This window comes from Schistocerca nitens, chromosome 10 (assembly GCF_023898315.1).
Source record: "Schistocerca nitens isolate TAMUIC-IGC-003100 chromosome 10, iqSchNite1.1, whole genome shotgun sequence".
In the NCBI taxonomy this organism is placed as follows: domain Eukaryota; kingdom Metazoa; phylum Arthropoda; class Insecta; order Orthoptera; family Acrididae; genus Schistocerca; species Schistocerca nitens.
In genome coordinates, this window is record NC_064623.1 from 108,569,350 (window position 1) to 108,596,384 (window position 27,035).

A 27,035-nucleotide genomic window follows, 5' to 3' on the forward strand; every position below is an offset into this window, starting at 1 on the left:
TGGGTGGCTTGCGGAGTATAAATGTAGATGTAGATGTAGATGTAGACCTGTGTTTAATAGTAGCAGATTTCTTTTGGACAGCTGTGCCTCCATTGACTAGGTTAGTCTACTTTTCGTGTCCTCCTTGGTTCGTCCGCCGTGGGTTTCTCTCTCTTTTTTTCTCTTTGTCCGTGGTCTCGGATTTGTATTTTATCGCTAACATCATTTCTGTTACTCCTCACTACTTTCTTCGATTTACCAGCTATCCATAATGTGTGCTCGTTAGACTGTTTTCCATCCGACAGGTCCAGCAAACGTTCCTGATATGAGGCAATGAAACGAAAATGAAGGATAGAAATAAAGCAGTGAGTGACGTACCTCGACCTCGACGTCCTTCTCCGACTCTAGGGCGGTGTTGTCGGACACCGGCTCCTCTGGGACGACGGCCTCTCGCTCCTCGTCCGCTGCGTTCTCTGCAGGAGAGGGCGTCGTGGTGACGGCGTCCGCAGCGGTCGCCTCCGTGGTGGTGGGGGCGGCGCTCACCGTGGTGTGGGCACACAGGTAGGCGGCGAGCAACAGGAACACCTGCAGCAGGGGGCGGTCCCACCAAGTCAACACCAGCAGGGACGTCCAGGGAGTGAGAGGAAGCTTGGGATGTAATGCTCAGCCTGCTAACGTGTTGTATAGCGCCAACACGACTGCAACAATAGGTCTCACTAGCAACCCCAGCCAAGCCCGCCCGGTTGACCGTGGGAAAGAGCATTTGGTCCCCAGCGAAAATCCGCCCGGCGGCTTTGTGTCGAGGTCCTGTGAACCGGCCAGTCTGTGGATAGATTTTAGGCGGTTTTCCATCTGCCTCGGCGAATGCGGGCTGGATCCCCTTATTCCGCCTCAGTTACACCATGTCGGCGATTGCTGCGCAAGCAAGTTCTCCACGTAGGCGTACACCACCGGTACTCTACCACGCAAACATAGGGGTTACACTCGTGTGGTGTGAGACATTCCCTGGGGGGTTCCACAGGGGCCCAACCGCACAATAACCCTGGGTTCGGTGTGGGGCGGCGGAGGGGTGGACTATGGTAGTCGTCGTGGGCTTGTGGACCACTGCGGCTGCGGCGGGGACGAAGCCTCTCCGTCGTTTCTAGGTCCCCGGTTAACATACAATACAAGCTCACCCAGATTCTTTAAAAACTCGAACACTGAGTCAGTAAAAGCTGAGTACTTTGCTCTCCAGTTTAAGAAAAATCAAGTTTTTCACGTTTCTCGACGTTAATGACGTTATATCTCCTAAACTATGAGGGCTATTCGGAAAGTAAGGAACGATAGGTCGCGAAATGGAAACCACAGTGAAAATCAAAACTGTTTTATTTGCAACTGTTAAACACCTTCCAGCTACTTCTCTACACAGTCACCGCTCAAACTTAGACATCTGTCATAGCGTTGTACCAACTTTTCAATTCCCTCGTTATACACGACAGCTGCCAGTGCTTTTCGACAATTTTCTACTCTGGAATGCAGCTAGTTGTCTGCGTCACAATATTGTCTTCATAACCAGCGGTTCATTTGAGCAGAGATGAACCTCAGGGGTTGTATTGTGGGTGACCAAACACGTCCCATGGAAAACGCTGCAGGAGCATCTTCATTGCCCCTGCAGAGTGCAGCCGAGAATTGTCGTGTAGAATGAAACCGCATGACAGTTATGTTATGCGGATTGCATAGCTTCAGGCGAATTCTTTCGCCAGGTCCTCATACTTGGTGGGAGACGCTACTTTCTAGCCATATTTACGTTCGCACTGTGAGCTCAGAACTGAAAAGAGCGACATGATGCGACCGACGGGTATACTAGTGCCCATTGCATCTGTGCAAAGCTTCATCAGATTTTCCATTTCGTGATCGATCGTTCATTACTTTTCGAATAACCCTCATACATGTCGTACAATGATATAATTTTCCAGGTTCATTCAGTGTTACGTGCAGATACTGAATGCAAAATATGTTATGAATAGAGTGAGTAATGAAGAAGTAATAAGCTAAATGTCATACCTGATGCCAAAGTTTTAGTTCCACAAAGGTTGAACGGTTACCTTCTCCGTTACTATCTTTTTTTCTCTCTCTCTCAATCTATGTTAGAGCATGCCGGTTGCGTGAGTGCCAAGACATCTCATATACACGCTGCTTACCAACATGGTTCAATGCTCAGAAGGATTCATTGAAAGGGGACCGGCCAAAGGTTAGTATCTGATTCATTAGATGATTATTATATTAATATTTCGCAACGGATAACGCGGGTGAGGGCTAAGCAACCAAGTGGGCAATTAATTAATTCTCACGTTCTAACATGGTCTATATTCTCTATCCTGGTTAATTTTCATTCCCGCCAGATTATCATGATTTCAACTTAGTGCCAACATTGTTCTCTACACAGGATGGGGTTGTTATGATCAGTCACTCAATCCATTAAATTAAGTACATATGACATTTTTTAATTACTTACACAGAAACTTAACAAATGTTTTAACCATCTCTTTTTACTCGCTACCTAAGCTATCTTATAATTGCAGTTAAGAAAGCAAAGAGGAATAGTATTCAATGAACTGTGGATGAAGCATTACATGCATTGATAAAAAATGATAGTGCATTGAGAATGGCTAGTTTCTAGCTGAAATACAGATCTGCCAATAAAGTTTCAAAAGGACGACTGATAGCTGAAATCTATTATTTACAAGTCAATATAATAGTCGCTGCGTGCAACAGCCTTCTGAATGGAAGGTAACCTGATGAATAAATTCTGTCTTATTTATAGCTAAAGGTGCCCATATTATCAGAAATCTATTCAACACCGTCTCGCACTGGAGGTGCCTTTACTATCAGGAGTCTGATCTCGTGTTTTTTAGTATTGTGCACTGGGAAAGGGTAGGGATCAACGTTGCTACATCTGACCTGCTTGGACAGTGATTGAAATTCGAATCCCATGTTGTTACTTGGACCGAATCGTTATGAATTAATGAACCGCGCTTCGGTTCCTTAATGTTCACTCTCTCCATTATTTCTCAGTACCGTTCCCTTAGTCAAAATTATAGCAAAGAGTCTTGGCGGGAAGACGGGGGAACAAAGCAGACACAACAAACATCTCTCGTATACACAAAAAAATTTCTTAAATCTAAAACATCCTGCAAAATTCGGCACACGCAAATTAACAGTCAACAGCACACGCAAGCATCCTTATCGTAACTACCGTATTTTAAAGAACGAGCTGATATCTCGCTGGCGGGCAATTCGACATGACGTGGGTGATCGACACCAACAGCTAATTTTTGGTACTCACCCCACTGTTCGTTCTTGTTTTTCAATCTATACAAGTTGTCACACGCACAACCCATTATTTACCAATTAGTTAGGACGTGGAGCATCGTCTAGGTTGCTGCTTGCAAATGGGGGTTAGTCATGACTCAAGAGATCCGTGCACAACATTTCTGAATTTGCTAAAAAAATTACGTCACACTCTTAGAGCCTTAAGTAACTCACACAAAACACACGCATATCCTAGCAGGTTTCACACGGAATCGTCGTCTAAATTTCTCATCAGCAGTTAAGACCACGTGTTAAGCTAACTAGGCGGGGTGAGGCACCAGTAAGAAATTTTAAAAATGCAAAACGCTACTGCTAAAAGTGGAACCATATGATGTTTGGTACTATTGCTGCTCTCGTGTACTGAAAGCACTAACTGATCGCTTTACTACAAATGGATAACGTGAGCGCCCCATGCCCACCTCTGGAAAAGAAACCCTAACTGAAAATTCTAATTTTTTACGGGCAAAATTTCTCAGAAAAAAAAAAAGAATGAATGGTCGTAACGACATGCTAACTACTTCCATCCTGAGGAAGAGTTGATTAATAACAATATAATAGTGGAAATGAGCGTATGGCGTCAGTGGCCGGGAGTTCCCAGTTGGGAAGTTCGACCGCCAAGTGTAGGTCTTATTGAGTGCAACGGCACATTGGGTGACCTGCCCGTCGACAATGGGGCTGAAATGATGATGAAGACAGCACAACACCCAGCCCCTACGGAGAGAAAATCTCCTTTCCCAGCCGGGAATCGAACCCGGGCCCCCGTGCGTGGCAATCCAACACGCTGACCATTCAGCTAATGGGGCAACAATATAATAAATTATACCACATCATACAAAGAAATTGGCGGCAAAGATGGAGACCGCCCTCGATTCCGCCCACTCAGTTCAACAGCTTCTCCCAGAGTGACCCCGTCATGGCGGCCCTCTCCGGCCGTTCTCTTCCGCGCTGGAGGGGAGGGGAACCTGTTACCAACCCCGAACTACCCCTGGCAAACAGATGCATCATCGCTGCCATTACCCCAAATTTATGTTGGCACTAACCATGCTACAGAGTGACCACATCTATGCCTTGCCACTACTAGCAGATGAACTCTTAACACAAACTCAAAGTTAATTTATCCAAGGCAACGTGGAGGGATTAAGAAAGGAAGTGCATTTATGTAATTACGAATTAAATGAACAGGTAGTCCATTTCTTAAATTTGAAAAAATGATGAAAATATCCCAAACATCTATAGCATTCAACATAACGCGATGGAACAAGCTAATTATAATGAGATGGAACAAGCTGTTTTCTCTCAAGGTGAATATGCAATATGCGATAATTTTTTATCCCTTCATTATTTCGTGGCGGTTGTAAGTAGGCTGTTTAGGTTTTTATATTGGTAACGCCACGTAGCGCTCTGTATGAAAATCACTGACTGTGCTGTGTGCAGTCTGTAAGTGGTTGGCATTGTTGGAATATTCGCTATTGGTGCTTGGCAGTTGGATGTGAACAGCGCGTAGCGTTGGACAGTTGGAGAAGAGCCGCCAATGGATAATTGTACTGAAATGCAGGAGGATCTGCAGCGAATTGACGCATGGTGCAGGGAATGGCAATTGAATCTCAATGTAGACAAGTGTTATGTGCTGCGAATACATACAAAGATAGATCCCTTATCATTTAGCTACAAAGTAGCAGGTCAGCAACTGGAAGCAGTTAATTCCATAAATTATCTGGGAGTACGCATTAGGAGTGATTTAAAATGGAATGATCATATAAAGTTGATCGTCGGTAAAGCAGATGCCAAACTGAGATTCATTGGAAGAATCCTAAGGAAATGCAATCCGAAAACAAAGGAAGTAGGTTACAGTACGCTTGTTCGCCCACTGCTTGAATACTGCTCAGCAGTGTGGGATCCGTACCAGATAGGGTTGATAAAAGAGATAGAGAAGATCCAACGGAGAGCAGCTCGCTTCGTTACAGGATCATTTAGTAATCGCGAAAGCGTTACGGAGACGATAGATAAACTCCAGTGGAAGACTCTGCAGGACAGACGCTCAGTAACTCGGTACGGGCTTTTGTTAAAGTTTCGAGAACATACCTTCACCGAAGAGTCAAGCAGTATATTGCTCCCTCCTACGTATATCTCGCGAAGAGACCATGAGGATAAAATCAGAGAGATTAGAGCCCACACAAAAGCATACCGACAATCCTTCTTTCCACGAACAATACGAGACTGGAATAGAAGGGAGAACCGATAGAGGTACTCAAGGTACCATCCGCCACACACCGTCAGGTGGCTTGCGGAGTACGGATGTAGATGTAGATGTGGGGAGAGAGATGCCAGAGAGCGGACGATCTGGACGTGTGTCCATCAGAGAGAGTAAATTTGTAAGACTGGATGTCATGAACTGGTATAGATATTATGACTTTTGAACACTATTAAGGTAAATACATTGTTTGTTCTGTATAAAAATCTTTCATTTGCTAACTATGCCTATCAGTAGTTAGTGCCTTCCGTAGTTTGACTCTTTTATTCACTGGCAGTATTGGCGCACGCTGTATTGCAGTAGTTTGAGTAACGGAGAATTTTGTAGGGTAAGTGATTCATGAGAGGTATAGGTTATTGTTAGTCAGAGCCATTCCTTTGTAGGGATTACTGAAAGTCAGATTGCGTTGCGCTAAAAAATATTGTGTGTCAGTTTAGTGATGATCAGAATAAGTAAAGAGAGAACTGTCTGAGTACGTCCAGTTTTGCTCAGCTGTTTGAAAATCAAATAACGTAAGATGTTTTCCAGCACAGTCATGCTTAATTTTTCCAAGGGGACGTTTCAGGATGTCAGGGTGAAAAAGTACTGAAAAGGCTTGAAATAACAAAAACATGCAAACACCGAAAACACGACACATTACGATCACTATTACGGTGTAGGAAAACCTCTGGCACAGAAGAAAGCTTCCAGTCGTCTCGAAATGAATAAACACAGATCCTGTATGGTTTTCAAGGGAATCCTATACAATTCTTCCTGCAAGATAGAGCCAAGTTCCGCTAACGATCATGGAGGTGTATAGCTATAGCACACCCTTCTCTCAAAAGTAAAACATAACGGCTCTACAATTTTGAGATGTGATAACTGTAGTGGCCAGCGGGAATGCGACAATTTGTCCTTGTGCTGAAAAGACCGGTCGTGAACGATTCGGGGTGCGTGAAGAGGGGTCCTGTCCTAATGGAACACAACATCAGCATTGGAGAACAAACACTACGCCGTGAGATTCACCTGATCCGCCAAAATGATCACATAATCATTGGCAGTGATGGTACCTTGCTGAGTAACCAGTAGGCCTATAGAAAACCTCGAAACAATGGCTCTAACAAGGGAACTTCCCCATCGCACCCCCCTCAGAATTAGTTATAAGTTGGCACAGCGGATAGGCCTTGAAAAACTGAACACACATCAATTGAGAAAACAGGAAGAAGTTGTATGGAACTATGAAAAAATAAGCAAAATATACAAACTGAGTAGTCCATGTGTAAGATAGGCAACATCCAGGTGGGTGTAAACAAATGAGCGCCGTGGTCCCGTGGTTAACGTGTGCAACTGCGGAGCGGTAGGTCGTTGGTTCAAGTCTTCCCTCGGGAGAAAATTTTAATTTTTATTTTCAGACAATTATCAAAGTTCAGGCACTCACATATAATCATCTTCGCTCTCCAAAATTCCAGGACGTGTTCAGATTTGCTTGGACATATGCAGGATTTGACGGTTTACACACGGAAAAATTTGTTTTGACAGAGCACAGACAAAACTGTGCGACTGTGAAACTGTTGCATTCATTTGTTGCAGTTTATGTGACAAACTCTTATGTTTTCACACTTTTTCGTAAGTGATTATCACATCCACAAGAAAACCTAAATTGGGCAAGGTAGAAGAATCTTTTTACCCATTCACCAAGTGTACAAGTTTGGTGGGTCGACAACATATTCCTGTCATGTGAAGCACATGCCGTCACCAGTGTCGTATAGAATATATCAGACGTGTTTTCCTGTGGAGGAATCGGTTGACCTATGACCTTGCAATCAAATGTTTTCGGTTTCCATTGGACAGGCACGTCCTTTCGGCTACTAATCGCACGGGTTTGCGGTGCGGTCGCAAAACACAGACACTAAACTTATTACAGTGAACAGAGACGTCAATGAACGAACGGACAGATCATAACTTTGCGAAAATAAAGAAAGAAAAATTTTCACTCTTGGGAAGATTTGAACCAGGAACCTCTCGTTCAGCAGTTGCTCACGCTAACCACGTGACCACGGCGCTCCTGAACGCAGATTGTCCTAGACGTTGCCTATCTTGCACATGGACTATTTTTTCATAGTTCCACACAACTTCTTTCTGTTTTCTCGATTGATCTGTGTTCAGTTTTTCAAGGCCTATCCACTGTGCCAACTTATAACTAAATCTGAGGGGGGTGCGATGGGGAGGTTCCCTTGTAAGCACTATGGGACTTAACCGAGCGAGGTGGCGCAGTGGTTAGCACACTGGACTCGCATTCGGGAGGACGACGGTCCAATCCCGTCTCCAGCCATCCTGATTCAAGTTTTCCGTGATTTCCCTAAATCGTTTCAGGCAAATGCCGGGATGGTTCCTTTGAAAGGGCACGGCCGATTTCCTTCCCCATCCTTCCCTAACTCGAGCTTGCGCTCCGTCTCTAATGAGCTCGTTGTCGACGGGACGTTAAACACTAATCTCCTCCTCCACTATGGGACTTAACAACTGAGGTTATCAGTGCCCTAGAACTTAGAACTACTTAAACCTAACTAACCTAAGGACATCACACACATCCATGCCCGAGGCAGGATTCGAACCTACGACCGCAGCAGCTGCGTGGTTCCGGACTGGGGCACCTAGAACCGCTCGGCCACAGAGGCTGGTTGAAAACCTCGACACCGATGCCTAAATCGTAACCGAATGGCTCCCATGTTTCATTCTTGGGACGTAAACTCGACCACAAGTTGGAAACAGTGTACAACAAGAATCATTCGACCAAATGACTTTCTTCCATTGCCCCAAAGTCCATATTTTTTGGTTTCTGCAACAGGTATGTGTGTCACTGATGAGTGATTTTGCAATTCCAGGTCGACCTGCAGTTCCCCACCTATGGAGCTCCCTTCGCCTTTCTTTAGGGCGTATCCGAACATTATGAAGTACCTCAAAAAAAATGATGTATTGACACATAGTCAGCACGGTTTTAGAAATTATCGTTCTCGTGAAACACAACTAGCTCTTCATACTCATGAAGTAATAAGTGCCATCGATAGGGGATGTCAAATTGATTCCATATTTTTAGATTTCTAGAAGGCTTTCGACACCGTACATCACAAGCGTCTTCTTACCAAACTGCGTGCCTCAGTTGTGCGACTGGATTCGTGATTTCCTATCAGAAAGGTCACAGTTCGTAGTAATAGACGGAAAATCATCGAGTAAAACAGAGGTAATATCCGGCGTTCGCCAAGGTAGTGTTATAGGCCCTCTATTGTTTCTGATCTATATTAACAACATAGGAGACAATCTGAGTAGCCGTCTTAGATTGTTTGCAGATGATGCTGTCATTTACCGTCTTGTAAAGTCATCAGATGATCAAAACGACTTGCAAAATGATTTAGATAAGATATCTGTATGGTGCGAAAAGTGGCAATTGACCCTGAATTATGAAAAGTGTGAAGTTATTCACATGAGTACTAAAAGAAATCCGATAAATTTCGATTACGCGATAAGTCACACAAATCTGAAGGCTGTAAATTACCTAAATACTTATTGTTGTTGTGGTCTCCAGTCCTGAGACTGGTTGGATGCAGCTCTCCATGCTACTCTATCCTGTGCAAGCTTCTTCATCTCCCAGTACCTACTGCAACCTACATCCTTCTGAATCTGCTTAGTGTATTCATCTCTTGGTCTCCCTCTACGATTTTTACCCTCCACGCTGCCCTCCAATACTAAATTGGTGATCCCTTGATGCCCCAGAACATGTCCTACCAACCGATCCATTCTTCTGGTCACGTTGTGCCACAAACTTCTCTTCTCCCCAATCCTATTCAATACTTCATTAGTTATGTGATCTACCCATCTAATCTTCAGCATTCTTCTGTAGCACCACATTTCGAAAGCTTCTATTCTCTTCTTGTCCAAACTATTTATCGTCCATCTTTCACTTCCATACATGGCTACACTCCATACAAATACTTTCAGAAACGACTTCCTGACGATGTTAACAAATTTCTCTTCTTCAGAAACGCTTTCCTTGCCATTGCCAGTCTACATTTTATATCCTCTCTACATCGACCATCATCAGTTATTTTGCTCCCCAAATAGCAAAACTCCTTTACTACTTTAAGTGTCTCATTTCCTAATCTAATTCCCTCAGCATCACCCGACTTAATTAGACTACATTCCATTATCCTTGTTTTGCTTTTGTTGATGTTCATCTTATATCCTCCTTTCAAGACACTGTCCATTCCATTCAACTGCTCTTCCAAGTCCTTTGCTGTCTCTGACAGAATTACAATGTCATCGGCGAATCTCAAAGTTTTTATTTCTTCTCCATGAATTTTAATACCTACTCCGAATTTTTCTTTTGTTTCCTTTACTGCTTGCTCAATATACAGATTGAACAACATCTGGGATAGGCTACAACCCTGTCTTACTCCCTTCCCAACCACTGCTTCCCTTTCATGTCCCTCGACTCTTATAACTGCCATCTGGTTTCTGTACAAATTGTAAATAGCCTTTCGCTCCCTGTATTTTACCCCTTCCACCTTTAGAATTTGAAAGAGAGTATTCCAGAGACTTAGGCATTACAATTACAAATAACCTAAATTGGAACGATCACATAGATAATATTGTGGGTAGAGCAAACCAAAGACTGCGATTCTTTGGCAGAACAATTAGAAGGTGCAACAGGTCTACCAAAGAGACTGCTTACACCACGCTTGTCCGCCCTACTATGGAGTACTGCTGTGTGGTGTGTGATCCGCATCCGATGAGACTGACGGATGACATCGAAAAAGTACAAAGAAGAGCAGCTCGTTTTGTATTATCACGAAATAGGGTAGATAGTGTCACAGATATTATACATGAAGTTTTCTCCTTCGATTGCGAAAACATTCTGTTGGCACCCACGTACATAGGGAGAAATGATCATCGCGATTAAATAAGATAAATCAGAGCTCGCACAGAAAAATTTAAGGGCTCGTTTCTCCCGTGTGCCGTTTCAGAGTGGAAAGGTAGAGAGACAGCTTGAAGGTGGTTCATTGAACCCTCTGCCAGGCACTTTATTGTGAATACCAGAGTAATCACGTAGACGTAGACGTAGACGACAGGGTTTCCGAGTGAGACATTCAGCTCTGCAGTGATTTTTGCCGTTCGTTTCAAATTGTATCTATCTGATAGAGGTATACGGGTATGGAGACAACCTCATGAAGCCATGCGCCCTGCATGTGAGCAGGGTAATCTTCAAGCTGGTGGAGGCTCTGTAATGGTATGGGCCGGAGTGATATGGAACCCCTGATACGTCTAGATACGACTCTGACAAGAGACACGTACGTAAGCATCCTGCCTGATCAACTGCATCCATTCATGTGCATTGCGCATTCCGACGGACATGGCCAATTCCAGCAGGTCAACGCGACACCACACACGTCCAGAATTGCTACAGAGTGGCTCCGGAAACACTCTTCTGAGTTTAAACACGGCCGGTGGTCACCAAATTATTGAGCATATCTGGGATGCCTTGCAACGTACTGAAGAGATTCTCCCCCCCCCCCCCCCCCCGCCCCCCGTACTCTTACTGACTTACGGCAGTCCTGCAGGATTCACGGTGCCAATTCCCTCCAGCATTGCTTCAGACATTAGTCGAGTCCACGCAACTTCGTGTTGTGGCACTTCTGTGTGCTCGCGGGGACCCTGCACAATATTAGGTAGATGTACTAGTTTCCTTGACTCTTATGTGTAGATTCAAATAAAAACATGCAGTAAGAGAGGGACGGTCAGTGCAGAGTGTGTAACGCTATCTCTTGTGACCCGAGACATGTGGCAGTGGCCGCTACGCGTATCCTCTGGAAGTAACGGCAGGTGCTTCGCACCGGAGTGGCCACAACTTTCTCTCGCAGGCTCAGGTTACGGCCGCTCATCCGGGCAACAGCGGCACAGGTGTAGCGGGTTACTGACCCACTGGAAGCGCCGAGTCTTACGTCCTGAGAAATACTACTTCTACTTGAGTATCACCCTCAGTACGTAGTTACCCGTGGCCCCTGCAGACGCCTCGTTGCTACCTGCGGCTGAGTATTCTACTCGGAAGTTTCCGGTTCGCATTGTAACCCGTCGTTATATACCTGGTCTTACTTGAAACTAAAATTTATTCGAACTGGCCACGAGCTGAAATGGAAATGAGCGTACGGAATTGTGGGTCGGGAGTCCCCCGTTCTGGGGAATTCGGCCGTCGAGGGCAAGCACTTATTGCATTCGACGCCACACTGGGCGACTTGCGCGTCGGAGATGGGGATTAAATGATGATGAGGTCAGCGCAACATCCAGTCCCTGAGCGGACAAAATCTCCTGCCCCAGCCGGGAATCGAACCCGGGCCCCTTGGCGTTGGCCACGAGCAATTCCTGTACTTTATTTAAAATCATGAATTCCGGTTCTAAAGTAGAGAAAATTAAATAAAATAAGAGCCAATGAAATAGAACATCATATGCAAAGTACAAAGGGGCTTTATTCAAGGAACGTGCCTTTTATTTCACAACTACTATATAAAACCCAACGGACGTTTTGTAACGTCTTTAGCGTTTGGGAGTATTTAGTGGCTAGCAGTGTCGGTGATGGAGATTTTAGTGTCCGAGTTTTTAGCGTTTGAGTCTTGAGTATTGGCGTCTCCTTGGTCTATGCTCCACTGTGTGAAACAGTTAACTTCACTGGAAACCGGGCTAATTGAAAGCAAATTTCTGTTCGTTAAATTTATTGCCGAAAACACGAAAACTGACAGAACTGAGATAACGTTAACATCTAGCGAACATCTCAATCGATAAAAGATCGATATCATTAATTCCGCTACCATTCAAACAACGCGTTGCAACTTGACTTTCGATTACAGACCCTGTTTGGAAACTTGTTATCGGGCTAAAGTGTGACCACTCATAATAGTAAATCATATCAAGGAAACTGTTTTAATTAGAACCGACTTAAGGAAAAACTGTAGTGTCCCACGATTTGGAACAGATATCACGAGAAGCGAACCGTGTACTGGATTGTCTCCGGACAATAATAAAATAATAATAATAATAATAATAATAATAGATGAGAAACACCCGAAACACAGTGGTCACTTTTGTAGATTTTAAAAAGGCCTACGACTCAATAGACAGAGTAGCGCTCTGCAAGACGCTGGAAGAATTCAGCATTGACAGAAAGACAAGAGCAATCATTCGGGAAACATTAACTGACACAGTCTCCAAGGTTAAATTTATGGGGGATATCTCGGAACCATTTGAAATCCAAACTGGAGTGCGACAGGGTGACGGACTTTCACCATTACTCTTTAATATCATTCTTGAAAAAATCATCAGGACATGGGAAAAAGAAGTCAAAGGAATCCAAATTGGCATTAGAAAAGATAATAGATTCAATGTGAAGTGTTTAGCTTTTGCGGATGACCTTGCAATACAAATAATAGAAAAGAAGCCACTAACGCCATAGAGAAGTTACACGAAATTGCACAAAGAACTGGCCTGCAAATCTCATATGAGAAAACCCAGTACATAGAAAGAGTGCCACAACACAAATTGCCTATTGTGACAACCCATGGGAAAATCGTACAAGTACCACATTTTAAGCACCTGGGAGAAATCATCCAGCCATCAGGGATCAACCTAAAGGCCAATGAGGAAAGAATAAAAAAAACTACAGAAAGCATATAAACTCACGTGGAACTATTATAACAAAAAGTCCATATCCATCAACGCAAAATTGAGGCACTACAACACTGTCGTACTTCCGGAGGCACTGTATGCATCTGAAACAACACAAATAGGTGGGCAAACTAAAATCAAGGAAATAGAGAAACAAGAAATGAAAATTCTAAGGAAAATTTTTGGCCCGATACAAGAGCAAGGAATCTGGAAGAAGAGACTAACATCAGAATTATATAAATACACAGACAAGATTACGGATACAATAAGGAAAAGAAGAATACAGTTCTGCGGACATATCCACAGGATGAATGAAAACAGAATTTCAAAGCGAATTCTTAAAGTCATCAACTCAGGCAGGGGAAAAACAAAATGGATAAAAGAAGTTGAAGAGGACCTCAGACAAGCACACATAACAGTAAACGATGCAGAGAATAGAACTGAATTCAGGAACATCATCAAAAAACATAAATTTGACACCACAACACAGAAGAGACCAGGATGCAAATGGACAGCGGAGTGAAAGAAACAACACAGTGAATACATGAAGAAAATTTGGGCTCAGAAAAAACATAAACAATCATCATAAATGAATTCAAGTTCAAACGCTCTCTTAAATGGGAATAATCGAAAATAAAAATAAATAATGTTTATTCCACATTAATATTAAAGGGAATAAGTTTCAAAGGACAAAACATCGTGCTCTGTTGTATAAACTCTGTGACTTTTCAAGAAATTAATTCGGTGTACTTGGGCTACGCAAATCAAATTTGTCAATTTATTTTGACACTCAAATCGGCGGCCTAGTAACTGTTAATGGACAACTTTGACGGCAACCGCTAAACAACGCAGCTAGCCAATACTAATAATTCGTATTTAAACTTATTAAAGGAAGATGCTTTAAAATATTTGTGTAATCCGAGTATACACTCAAATTAGAGCAAAGAGCAGACATTAGCAACAAATATTGACTGTAATAACAGTGTTGTATCGCCTCGCATTCACGTAGCTCGACGAGGTGAAGAATACTGCCTGGGCATAGGAAAAGGACATTACACTTTCGTTGATCGTGGCTGTGCCAGTAGGCAGCAATAGAAGGCATCACAGTATCCGCATCGTGAAGGTGGAACAAGCCAGTACCACGTTACAAGTTTCTGAAGTATGTCACAAAATGGCTCTAAGCACTATGGGACTTAACATCTGAGGTCTACTTAAATCTAACCAACCTAAGGACATCACACACATCCATGCCCGAGGCAGGATTCAAAGCTGCGACCGTAGCAGCAGCGCGATTCCGGACTGAAGCGCCTACAACCGCTCGTCCACAGCGACCGGCAAAATTTGTCACCTGGGAGTACTACAATAACTTGGCGGCCGAACATGAATGGGACCTTCTCATTTTTACTACAAGAACACGAAATCGGACGAACATCTGAAATCCTAAGCAATGATTCACTGAGAGGATTCTGAGGAGGTGCACTGCATCCAGGGAACGAGGAAAGGAAGAGTTCAGTGTAACATATCATCGAAAATGAGGTCACCAACGTATGCTTGCGTAGCGAAAAGAAATCTTCAGCATTTTTTACAAGGACAAGTGTTAAGGAATTTACGAAAACAATACAAACAGAAAATCTATATGGTGAGACAGGAAATTGAATTGCACTCCTGAAAATCCTAATCACGGCAGCATCTTGCTCGCCGTGGTGCACACGACATCAGAATACACGTCGTTCGCGGACAATGGTGCCGTGCAGAGGAAAGTAGCAGTAGCCTGCAGGGGACCAGCGCTTGGTGCAGCGATAGGAGTTGCCTCACGTGGATGTAAATGTAACGTATTTCTCATAGAGAGTCGGAAATACGCGTTGCAGATCGCAACATTATTAGCTCCGGTCTTTTGTTTATTTTCTCAATAACACCTAATGATGGGCACTTAAGAACCTGAAACTGGTCGTGTTTTAAATAAAAAGAAGCTTACAAATGACTGAAGCGGTAGTTTCAACCTCTGCTAAGGTAACAGTAGACGTACTCGAGGTCACACTGAACTGACAGAAATTGTAGTTATCGCGCGCCAATTCAGGAGCACTAACGAGAGGGAAGTGGCAGTCATGCGCAAAGTATCCTCCGCCACTCTCCGCAAGGTGGATTGCGGAGTACAGATGTAGGGACTTAACTAGTGCTTCCCGCTTGCCGTATGATATCATTGTACCACACACGTTTTAATTTTGACGTTACCCATATACCTTCACTTCTATCTCACGCACATACACTACTGGCCATTAAAATTGCTACACCAAGAAGAAATGCAGATGATAAACGGGTATTCAATGGACAAATATATTATACTAGAACTCACATGTGATTATATTTTCACGAAATTTGAGTGCATAGATCCTGAGAAATCAGTACCCAGAACAACCAACTCTGGCCGTAATAAAGGCCTTGATACGCCTGGGCATTGAGTCAAACAGAGCTTGAATGGCGTGTACAGGTACAGCTGCTCGTGCAGCTAAACACGATACTACAGTTCATCAGGAGTAGTGACTGGCGTATTGTGACGAGCCAGTTGCTCGGCCACCATTGACCAGACGTTTTCACTTGGTGAGAGATCTGGAGAATGTGCTGGCCAGGGCAACAGTCGAACATTTTTTGTATCCAGAAAGGCCCGTACAGGTCCTGCAACATGCCGTCGTGCATTATCCTGCTGAAATGTACGGTTTCGCAGGGATCGAATCAAGGGTAGAGCCACGGGTCGTAACACATCTGAAATGTAACGTCCACTGTTCAAACTGCCCTCAATGCGAACAAGAGGTGACCGAGACGTGTAACCAATGGCACCCCATACCATCATGCCGGGTGATACGCCAGTATGGCGATGACGAATACACGCTTCCAATGTGCGTTCACCGCGATGTCGCCAACACTAATGCGACCATCATGATGCTGTAAACAGAACCTGGATTCATCCGAAAAAAAAACGACGTTTTGCCATTGGTGGACCCAGGTTCGTCGTTGAGTACACCATCGCAGGCGCTCCTGTCTGTGATGCAGCATCAAGGGTAACCGCAGCCATGGTCTCCGAGCTGATAGTCCATGCTTCTGCAAACGTCGTCGAACTGTTCGTGCAGATGCAGATGGAAGTTGTCTTCCAAACGTCCCCATCTGTTGACTCAGGGATCGAGACGTGGCTGCACGATCCGTTACAGCCATGCGGATGCCTGTCATCTCGACTGCTAGTGATACGAGGCCGTTGTGATCCAGCACGTCGTTCCGTATTACCCTCCTGAACCCACCGTTTCCATATTCCGCTAACAGTCATTGGATCTCGACCAACCCGAGGAGCAATGTCGCGATACGATAAACCGCAATCGCGAACGGCTACAATCTGACCTTCATCAAAGTCGGAAACGTGATGGTACGAATTTCTCCTCCTTACGCGAGGCATCACAACAACGTTTCACCAGGCAACGCCGGTCAACTGCTGTTTGTGTATGAGAAATCGGTTGGAATCTTTCCTCATGTCAGCACGTTGTAGGTGTCGCCACTGGCGCCAACCTTGTGTGAATGTTCTGAAAAGCTAATCGTTTGCATATCAGGGAAACCGGTAACTTGTCGTTGAAATTATTTGCGATCGTGCTGGAAAACAGAGTTTTGTTTTGTCGTTTCGAGGTGCAATGATGTCTCCGTTACAACCGAACTGCCATTTTATTTCCAGAATGACAGCGATAATGTTGCCCAGTTGCCTCCTGAGAGTCCTGAGGTCACTCAGAAAGCGACACCGTCGATAGGTGCGCGGAGAAAGCTGGACAGCCGATTCGTCGCAGCGCAGGGAGAGATCGAGCAGGCACGGGACGTGGTGAGTTCATCCGCACCGGAGTGGTGGCGCGTCCCCGTAAAGGACAGACCGCGCGAGAATGTCACCGACCGCGGAGAACACCTTCGATCACTGCAGATTTCTCTCGCGGCCCCACACATCTTCCACCGCCCAAGCAGCTTTCGAAGCAAGGCGTCGATATGTCTTCGTAACCAACTGATGAATGGATAGAAAGCCAACAAATGCACAGAAGAGTGACGTGTTTTTCTCATAACTTGAGAATCTGAAAACACTTCTCAGGGGACACGTCCCTAGAAACGTACAACACCGCTTTTTCCTTTTTTTTTCCTTTTTTTGACTCATCAGTTTTATGACTTGTTTGATGCGGCGCGGCACGAATTCCTCTCCTGTGCCAATTTCCTCAGAGTACCACTTGCAACCCACGTCCTCAATTATTTGCTACATTTATTCCAAACTCTGTCTTCCTCTACAGTTTTTGTCCTCTGCAGCTCCCTCTAGTACCACGAAGGCATTCCCTGATGTTTAACAGAAGTCGTATCATCCTGTCCCTTCTCCTTGCCAGTGTTTTCCACATATTCCTTTCCTCTCTGATTCTGAGCAGAACCTCCTCATTCCTTACCTTACCAGTCCACCTAATTTTCAACATTCGTCTGTAGCATCTCAAATGTTTCGATCTCTTCTGTTCCGGTTTTCCCACAGTCCGTGTTTCATTACCATACAATGCTGGGCTCCAAATGTACATTCTCAGAAATTTCTTCCTCGAATTAAGGCCTATGTTTAACACTAGTAGACTTCTCTTGGCCAAGGATGGACTTCTTTTCCAGTGCTAGTCTTCTGTTGATCTCTCCCTTGCTCCGTCCGTCATTGGTTATTTTGCTGCCTAGGCAGCAGAATTCTTTAACTTTATCTACTTCATGACCATCAGTCCGAATGTTAAGTTTCTCGCAGTTCTCATTTCTGCTACTCATCATGACTTCCGTCTTCCTTCGATTTATACTTAATCCATAGTCTGATCAAACTGACCGTTCCATTCAGGAGACAATGTAATTCTTCTTCACTTTCACTCAGGACAGCAATGTCATCAGCTAATCGTATCATTGATATTAATTTGTAACATTGCTTCTATAGACTGAACAGTAGGGGCAAAATACTACAACCCTGTGTTACACCCTTTTTACTCCTAGCACGTCTTTCTTGGTCGTCCAGTCTTATTATTCCCTGTCTCTCTCTATAGCTTATCCCTATATTTCTCGGGATTTGAGACACCTTGCAGCATTTCACACTGTCGAACGACGTTTCCAGGTCGACAAATCCTATGGACGTGTCTTGATTTTTCTTTATTTCATTATCAACCTCAACGTCAGAATTGTATCTCTGGGGCCTGTATCTTTCCTAAAACCAAAGTGGTTGTCGTCTGCTGCTGATATTTGTCTCAGACGGAGAAGACAGTCCGCATGTTTCCTCAGGTATCCGGTATCGCATATGCCGCTTTTCACTGATAGATCCCGTAGAGATACAAAACTAAGCCGACTGGCCGTTTCGCTTTGTCCACTTTACCAGTAATCCTAGACATTTTATATGCGATTAAGATATGTTTATTTAGCCGGCCTAAATGGCAGATATTGAGATAGATCGCGGAGTGAAAAAGCAACTAAACTCGCTTAATAGTAGAAACGCATCATAACCAGATGAGACGGCTGTAATACTCCACAGAGGTTACGAGGAAGAAGTTGCCCCCCTTCTAAAAGTAGTTTATCGTAGATCGCTGGGAGTACCGAAGGGTCCCTAGCGACCGGAAAAAGCGAAGTTCATTCCCATTTCCAACAATAGTCGCAGGACAGAAGCTCATACTTATAGGCCTACATCACTGATGTCAGTTTCTCGTAAAATTATGGAACACGTTCTACGCTCATTTACTGTGACGTTTAGGAGAGTGAAAAATCACATCACTGAATATCAAAATGGGTTCCAGAAACTTGGGAAACAGAGCTCTATCTACGGGCTCATGAGTTTCTGAGCGCCGTAAACAAAGGCTCCCAGAATGATGTCGTGTTCTTATATCTTCACATTGTCGATTAGCGACAATAAAGTAGCTTACCGAGTTCCGGACCAGATGTGTAACTGGATTCCGGACTTACTTGCAGCTGGAACTCAACACGTCGCTCTCAACGTGATTAACAGACGTAAAGGCAATTTCAGAAGTGCACCAAGAAATCGCAATAGGCCGAATGTCGTTTGCAGTATATACAGATGCTGTAGTGCATAAAGAGCTCTATGAGACCGTTCGCAGACGATGTTCTTGTCTGCAGCGCAGAAGGCAGCGAACTGCATGAAGGCCTACAGAGGACCGTCGTATTTCTGGAGTCGCAATGTCTCATTTCAGAGCATGCATGTCCGAAAAATTCATACGTCTATACAGACAATGCATCAAAAGTATGAAACACAATCAACGATGAGGTCATTTTCACAAGTGAGGCAAACGTGGTTCATGGTTGTAGAAGTATTTGGTAATAAACTGACATCGAATGTATTATACACGTCACAATAAAGGATGCCCGCCGTGCGGTGTATCGGCGCGGTCTTGGGCGCCCTGCCACGGTTTGCGCGTCGGAGGTTCCAGTTCTCCCTCCCGCATGGGTGTGTGTATTCTACATCTACATCTACATGGTTACTCTGCAATTCACACTTAAGTGCCTGGCAGAATGTTCATCGAACCATTTTCATACTACTTCTCTACCATTCCACTCTCGAATGGCGCGTGGGAAAAAGGAACACCTAAATCTTTCCGTTCGAGCTCTGATTTTTCTTATTTTATTATGATGATCACTTCTCCATACGTAGGTGGCTGTCAAAATAAATATTTTCGCATTCGGAAGAGAAAGTTGGTGATTTAAATTTCGCAAATAGATCTCGCCGCAAAGAAAACCGCCTTTGTTTCAGTGACTGCCAGCCCCAACTCGCGTATCATATCAGTGACACTCTCACCCCTATTGCGCGATAACACGAAACGAGTGGCCCTTCTTTGCACTTTTTCGATGTCCTCCGTCAATCCTATCTGGTAAGGATCCCACACCGCGCAGCAATATTCCAGCAGAGGACGGACAAGTGTAATGTAGGCTGTCTCTTTAGTGGGTTTGTCGCATCTTCTAAGTGTTCTCCCAACAAAGCGCAGTCTTTGTTTCACCTTCTCCGCAATATTATCTATGTGGTCTTTCCAATTTGAGTTGCTCGTAATTGTAATTCCTAGGTGTTTAGTCGAATTGACAGCCCTTAGACTTGTGCGATTTATCGTATACCCAAAATTTATCAGATTTCTTTTAGTACCCATACGGATGACCTCGCTCTTTTCTTTTTTTAGTGCCAATTGCCACATTTCTAACCACACAGAAATTCTCTCTAGATCGTTTTGTCATTGGATTGATCGTCTGATGATTTTACTACACGATAAATTAGAGCGTCATCTGCAAACAATCTAAGGGGGCTGCCCAGATTATCACCAAGATCATTTATGTAAATCAGGAAAAGCAGAGGTCCTATGACACCACCTTGAGGAACGCCAGATATAACTTCTGTTCTACTCGATGATTTGCCGTCTATCACTACGAACGGTGACCTCTCAGAGGAAATCACGAATCCAGTCACACAACTGAGACGATACTCCATATGCACCCAATTTGATTAATAGTCGCTTGTGAGGGACGGTATCAAGAGCCTTCTGGAAATCTAAGAATATGGAACCGATCTGAGATCCCTTGTCAACAGCACTCAGTACTTCATGGGAATAAAGAGCTAGCTGCGTTGCATAAGAACGATACTTTCTGAATCCGTGTTGGTTATGTATCAATAAGTCATATTCTTCAAGGCGATTCATAATGTTCGAGTACAGTATATGCTCCAAATACTACTGCAAATTGAGGTCAGTGATATGGGTCCGTATTTCAATGGATTACTTCTATCTCCTTTCTTGAATATTGGTGTGACATGTGCCACTTTCCAGTCTTTAGGAACAGACCTTCCGTCAAGTGAGTGTTATATTAGCGTAAGTTTGTTTAAGTAATGTGTAAGCCCAGATTATTTCAACCATATTGCACCTTTTGTCCCAGTTTGGCAGTAGTTCCGGAGAACGAGTAAGTTCCCATTTCATCATGTCCCGTAAGTATTTAATAGGCGGTAGCTGTGCGGATGTTGCTGGCCAGGGCACTTGCTGTACACGACGAGGGGCACTGCGTCTTGCAGCAGGAGGTGTTTCGTCGCACAGAAAAAAATCACATCACCTTCCTGTCGAACAAATGGTAGCAGCACGGCGTTGGCGGCCCTTGCAAATGTAACCGTGAATTGTAACTGTTGTCCACCCCCCACCCTCACCCACATCCTGAAGACTGGAATGGCAACTGTGCGTCGTCTGTGAATGCACTCTGAAATGAGCCGTTTACCTGTCATACGCCATACAAGTCTTCGTCCATTTAAGTGATACAGGCAGAACCTACTCTGATTACTGAAGACCATTCCACTTTCCAGTCAACTCCTTCACGACACCATTGTAGCCATGCTTGATAGTGTCGTGGTGTAGCCTGACCAGAGGAACGATGATCTTAATCCTGCTACATGCAGACGGTTACCGTGGTCCCTGATGACACAGCAAGTGCTAAATGTGCCCGGATTTCGTCCCTGCATGATGTCCAGTCGGCCACCGCTGCTTGTATAATACTTCCATGTTGACATGCGTCCGTAATTTGCTGGCGTCCAGGACCTGGTCTATAGGCGTGGGAATGTTCCATAGGCCACCGTAAAATCAGTGACACACAATCCATACATTGTGCCCAGCCTGTTTAGCAGTCTCGATACATCCATCAAATTTCCCACAGGCCCACAATGCGACCCCACAAATGGCTGAAGTTGTTCAGCGGGATACATACTCGTCAGCGTCGCAAGGCTGTACCCTACAATGAATGTTGCAAACACTGTTAATCTTTAAACTCGGTACAGTTACTGCCTGCAGACTCAAAACAGAGGGTACACAAACAGGTCTCCCACACGCCATCTCATTGCCGATGACCATGACAAAAGAATCACTAACACTACAACCCCTCAGTATCCAAATATTATAAACTGGTTAACTGTGCATTTCCAGATTTGTTCAGTGACTGTTGTGATATGCATGGTAAGGACTCCAGGATCTTGAACGACCATCTACAATCGGTTGTACTAGCATCTTGTATGCATCATCCTCTCCCAGAACCCTTGTGACAAGTCTTATATTTTCCATTTGGCTAGCTTGCTACTACTGACTTCTCGTGATGGTCCTATTTCGTATCACTTTCACGATCATAAATGGTAAGTCATTTCCATTTATGTATCTTTAATAATGTGACTGGAGGGTAGTTAGTTTCACACAATCGACATTATTACAATGATTATATGAGCTGATTTAATTTCCTCTTTTCAACATTCTGTAATCTAATACAGCATTGACTACATCAATTTGGTTTTAAGGGCTATCTTTAGAGGTGAGGAGTTCTGTGAATGCGAGACAGGTGACTTGTAACAAGGCTCAGAGAAATCATACCGGGTGAGCCGAGGGTACGCAGGCTTTCGCAGAACTATAGGAGAGGGGGAACTCACTTCGCCAAGCAGTGTGCTGGGGCAGGAGCTGTTGTTGTGGTCTTCAGCCCAGAGGATGGTTTGATGCAGCTCTCCATGCTACTCTATATTGTGTAAGCTTCATCTCCAAGTACCTACTTCAACCTACATTCTGCCTAGTATGTTCATCTCTTGGTCTCCATCTACGATTTTTACCCTCCACGTTGCCCTCCAATACTAAATTCGTTATTCCTTGATGCCTCAGAACGTGTCCTACCAACCGATCCATTCTTCTAGTCAAGTTGTGCCACAAATTCCTCTTTTCCCCAATTCTATTCAGTACCTTCTCATTAGTTACGTGATCTATCCATGTAATCGTCATCAATCTTCTGTAGCACCACATTTCGAAAGCTTCTATTCTCTTCTTGCCCGAGCTATTTATCGTCCATTTTTCAGTTCCATACATGGCTACACTCCAAACAAATATTATAAGAAAAGAATTCCTGACACTTCAATGTATGCTCGATGTTAACAAACTATTCTTCTTCAGAAACACTTTCCTTGCCATGGCCAGGCTACATTTTATATCCTCTCTACTTCGACCATCATCAGTTATTTTGCTCCCCAAACAGCAGAACTCATTTACTATTTTAAGACTCTCATTTCCTAACCTAATTCCCTCGGCATCACCTATTTAATTCGACTACATTCCATTAATCTCGTTTTGCTTTTGTTGATGTTCGTCTTATATTCTCCTTTCAAGACACTGTCCATTCCGTTCAACTGATCTTCCAGGTCCTTTGCTGTATCTAAGAGAATTAGAATGTCATCGGCAAACTTCAAAGTATTTATTTCTTCTCCATGGATTTTAATTTCTACTCCAAATTTTTCTTTTGTTTCCTTTACTGCTTGCTCAACATATAAATTGAATAACATCGGGGAGAGGCTACAACTCTGCCTAACTCCTTTCCCAACCACTGCTTCCGCTTCATGCCCCTCGACTGCCATCTGGTTTCTGTACAAATTGTAAATAGCCTTTCGCTCCCTGTATTTTACCCCTGCTACCTTCAGAATTTGAAAGAGACTATTCCAGTCAACATTGTCAAAAGCTTTCTCTAAGTCTACAAATGCTGGAAACCTAGGTTTGCCTTTCCTTCATCGATATTCTCAGATCAGTTTTAGGGTCTGTATTGCCTCACGTGTTCCAACATTTCTTCGGAATCCAAACTGATCTTCCCCGAGGTCGGTTTCTATCAGTTTTTTCCATTCGTCTGTAAAGAATTCGAGTTACTATTTTGCAGCCGTGACTTATTAAACTGATAGTTCGATAATTTTTACATCTGTCTACACCTGCTTTCTTTCGGATTGGAACTGGCATAGGTCATTTAAAAGTAACCTGTCAAATTACATATAGTTGTAAGGAAAGAAATTAGGTAATGAGTGGTTCGGTTCCTCTTCTGGTATGTACTTTTAACTTGCAAGTAATCTGCATTCAAGAAAGTGTTACAGATTACCTGAACTGCAATACCTTTACAGAAGACGACAAAGAAGCGAAAGACAAGAGGAACGTCTGACGAATGATGGACCAACTGCACGTTTCTTCCTTGCCAATAGTTCGAAATAAGTGCTGAATCATGCAGAGGTCGAAGAGAGATGCAATGCACTACGGTGGCAGCTCGAACTAACAAGTGTAAACAATAGATGTGCATTTGATCAGTGAGCAAGCAATGTTAGATAGTGGACGTGCGGCCGTAATGTATCATTGTTATCGCGTCAGAAATAGCAATCGAGCAATAGCTCAAAATCAACTGTTCAAGACATTCTGCAGAATGTTTTGAAGCAGAGAAGAGTACAAGGTGAGTCTGAAAAGTTCGGTGAACGGCTTCAGGAAATGAAAGAAATAAGAATTAGAAACAAAATACCTTTACTGACCTTCAAAGTAAGCCTCATTAGCTGTAACACACTTCTGACACAGGTTGTAAAGCTGTTGGAAATTGTCAGCAAAGACGTTCTGTGGAATAACTCGAAGCGTCGTGGTAACGCGTTGTTGGATATCCACATCATTGAAGGTAATGAAAATTGGTGCTGCCACTACGATCCGAAGACCAAGCAACAACAGTCAATTGGACTATGTTCATCGGCTTCCCTGCCTTCCTCGCGTAGAAATTCGAGATGCTTCGAGCCGTTTCTATGGAGAAAAGGGATCAGCGTCATCTTGAACTTGAACTTGGATTTTGTCAGGCGACGCTTTTTGGAAGGCAAGGAAGATGATGAGCACAATGTCGCTGACTGTCGCTTTGCCTCCGAGTCGTACTGGCAGCACTACGTCTCATTTTCTGTAATGATGCTTCGAACGATTCCAGAAGACGCGTTTACTCACAGTTTGCAATTACCTTACAAGCGACGTCAGAAGTTTGCTGTAGCTGAAATTGATCACTCTGAAGGACGGTAAAGCTACTTCATTTGTAACTCTTGTTATCTTTATTTTCTGAAACCATTCACCGTACTTTTCAGACGCACCTTGTATGTGCAAAGTTAATCCTACATTGCCTGACTCCCGAACAAACTGTACGACGCGTGGACACCTGCCGCGACTTGATTAAAATGCAACGCGTGGGCAGTTCTTTTCTGGAGATATTGAGCACCGGTGACGAAACTTGGTGTTACCAGTAAGAACCTGCCACAAAACGACAAAATGCAAAACTCGCATGAAAAGCTGACGCTTAGGCGACAGAACCGACAAGCCGATGTGACACGCGTGTTGAACATAATCCTGAAGAAGGACTTTCCTGACAGTTCCACGTGGTTGTGTGAACGTTCTGTACGTTGTCCTCAAGTCTGGGGAAGACTATGTGAACATGAAGCATTAGAACCATCACCTTAACCTTTTTTTTAGTGTGGTCCCGAAAAGCGATGGACAGGGAGGATCCCATCAGACTTGTGAATAAACAATAAACGATCCACATCACTCAATATATTGATTTTTGGACAACATGGTTGTGGAGATGAAGCAGCGATTAGTATGATTAATGAATTACTCAAAAACATCGCATTTATTATTATTGTACCGCCAAGCGGTTTCAACCCGACGTAGGGGTCATCTTCTGGGCGTTTACACCATTGGTCGACTGCTGGTGGTGTCACTCCTGTCTACATAACATAGTTTCCTGCCGTTATGTAGACAGGAGTTGTGGTGTTACTTTTTTATTATTATCTTCTCATTATCTATTGAAACAACATCGCCTTGTAATGTAATTTTAATTTTTCACCAAAAGCACATTCAACACAGCGGGAAAATACACGTCTTTCGTATCAAGACAAGAGAGAGAGACATCCATTCGTTCTTAAAAACAAAAAAGCTACGCAAAAGTAAAAAAAAAGAACAAAATTATTTACAAAATCGGTCGCTGGCGCAGCGCTCTTCTGCGTGCGCGATCGTAAAATATAACTTTGTATTGGCGGAGGCGCGGAAGTCAAAGTACCATTACAGAGTGACACCACCAGCAGTCGACCAATGGCGTAAACGCCCAGATGACCCTTACGTCGGTTTGAAACCGGTCGGCGGTACAATAATAATAAATGCGATTAAGACTGTTTTTGAATTATTGATTACTCAATATATTAATATAATATATTAACCGATCTATATTGATTGAATCACAAATATCCACAATGATAGCACTCACTGAAGGTATCTATTTCCTTTGTGAGCACTTAGCCGGAGCACACTTGAAGTTGCTTCTACCTCTGTTAGCGACACTCCATCCAAGACAACATTTCGCTTCATTACTCCTCAGTCCAGTCACAAATTTTGTTTGATGGCTCCTATATTCCTACTTTCCTTAATAAGGTGCGGAATAGAGTGAAGTGCTTTTTGGAAGTAACGAACCTCTGCTTGTACATTATTGCCTTTATCCGTGGCTTTAACGGTATCTGTAAAGTCTAAGCGAGGGGTAGGAATCCTAACCAGACTTTAGAGAGGCACGTCGTCAGGTGCACTGAGTGGTAAGCCTATGTCACAGGATACGGAGAAAGTTAACGGGGCAGCGCAGCTGTTACTCACCGGTATCTTCATGGCGTCTGGAGATGGGGCTGCGTCTACTGTGCACTGCCTGCGGTCCAGTGAGGCGCGCCTGGAGTCCAGGGACCGGTTATATAGCGGCCGGAAGGCCTTCCGCTGTAGTGGGGGCCGAGGGTGCTTCTCACGTCTGCGGCGTCCCTGCGAGATGCGGAGGGGGGGATCCGAGCCGCAGCTTCGGACGCAGCCCGTAGGGCTGTGCGGCGATCCAGCCTGCAGCCGCGAGGTCGCCGTCACAGCGAAGAGTAGCGAGCGACGCGAGGAAAACTCACACACGT

General features: G+C 44.1%; 1 protein-coding gene across 2 annotated transcripts in view; it reads right to left on the reverse strand.

The window, feature by feature from the left end:
* Positions 1–26,793, reverse strand: part of LOC126210260 (ras-interacting protein RIP3-like) — a 64,183-nt gene extending 37,390 nt beyond the window's left edge. The window contains exons 1-2 of one of the 2 annotated variants that reach the window (XM_049939450.1): positions 26,743–26,793; positions 364–564 (exon numbers count right to left, since the gene is read on the reverse strand). In XM_049939450.1, coding sequence (XP_049795407.1) covers positions 364–564; positions 26,743–26,754 — 213 coding nt within the window. In that variant the 5' untranslated portion in view covers positions 26,755–26,793. Of the gene's footprint in view, positions 1–357; positions 565–26,742 lie in introns of both variants that reach the window. The other variant, XM_049939449.1, reaches the window with a different exon arrangement.
* Between the last annotated feature and the right edge of the window lie 242 nt (positions 26,794–27,035).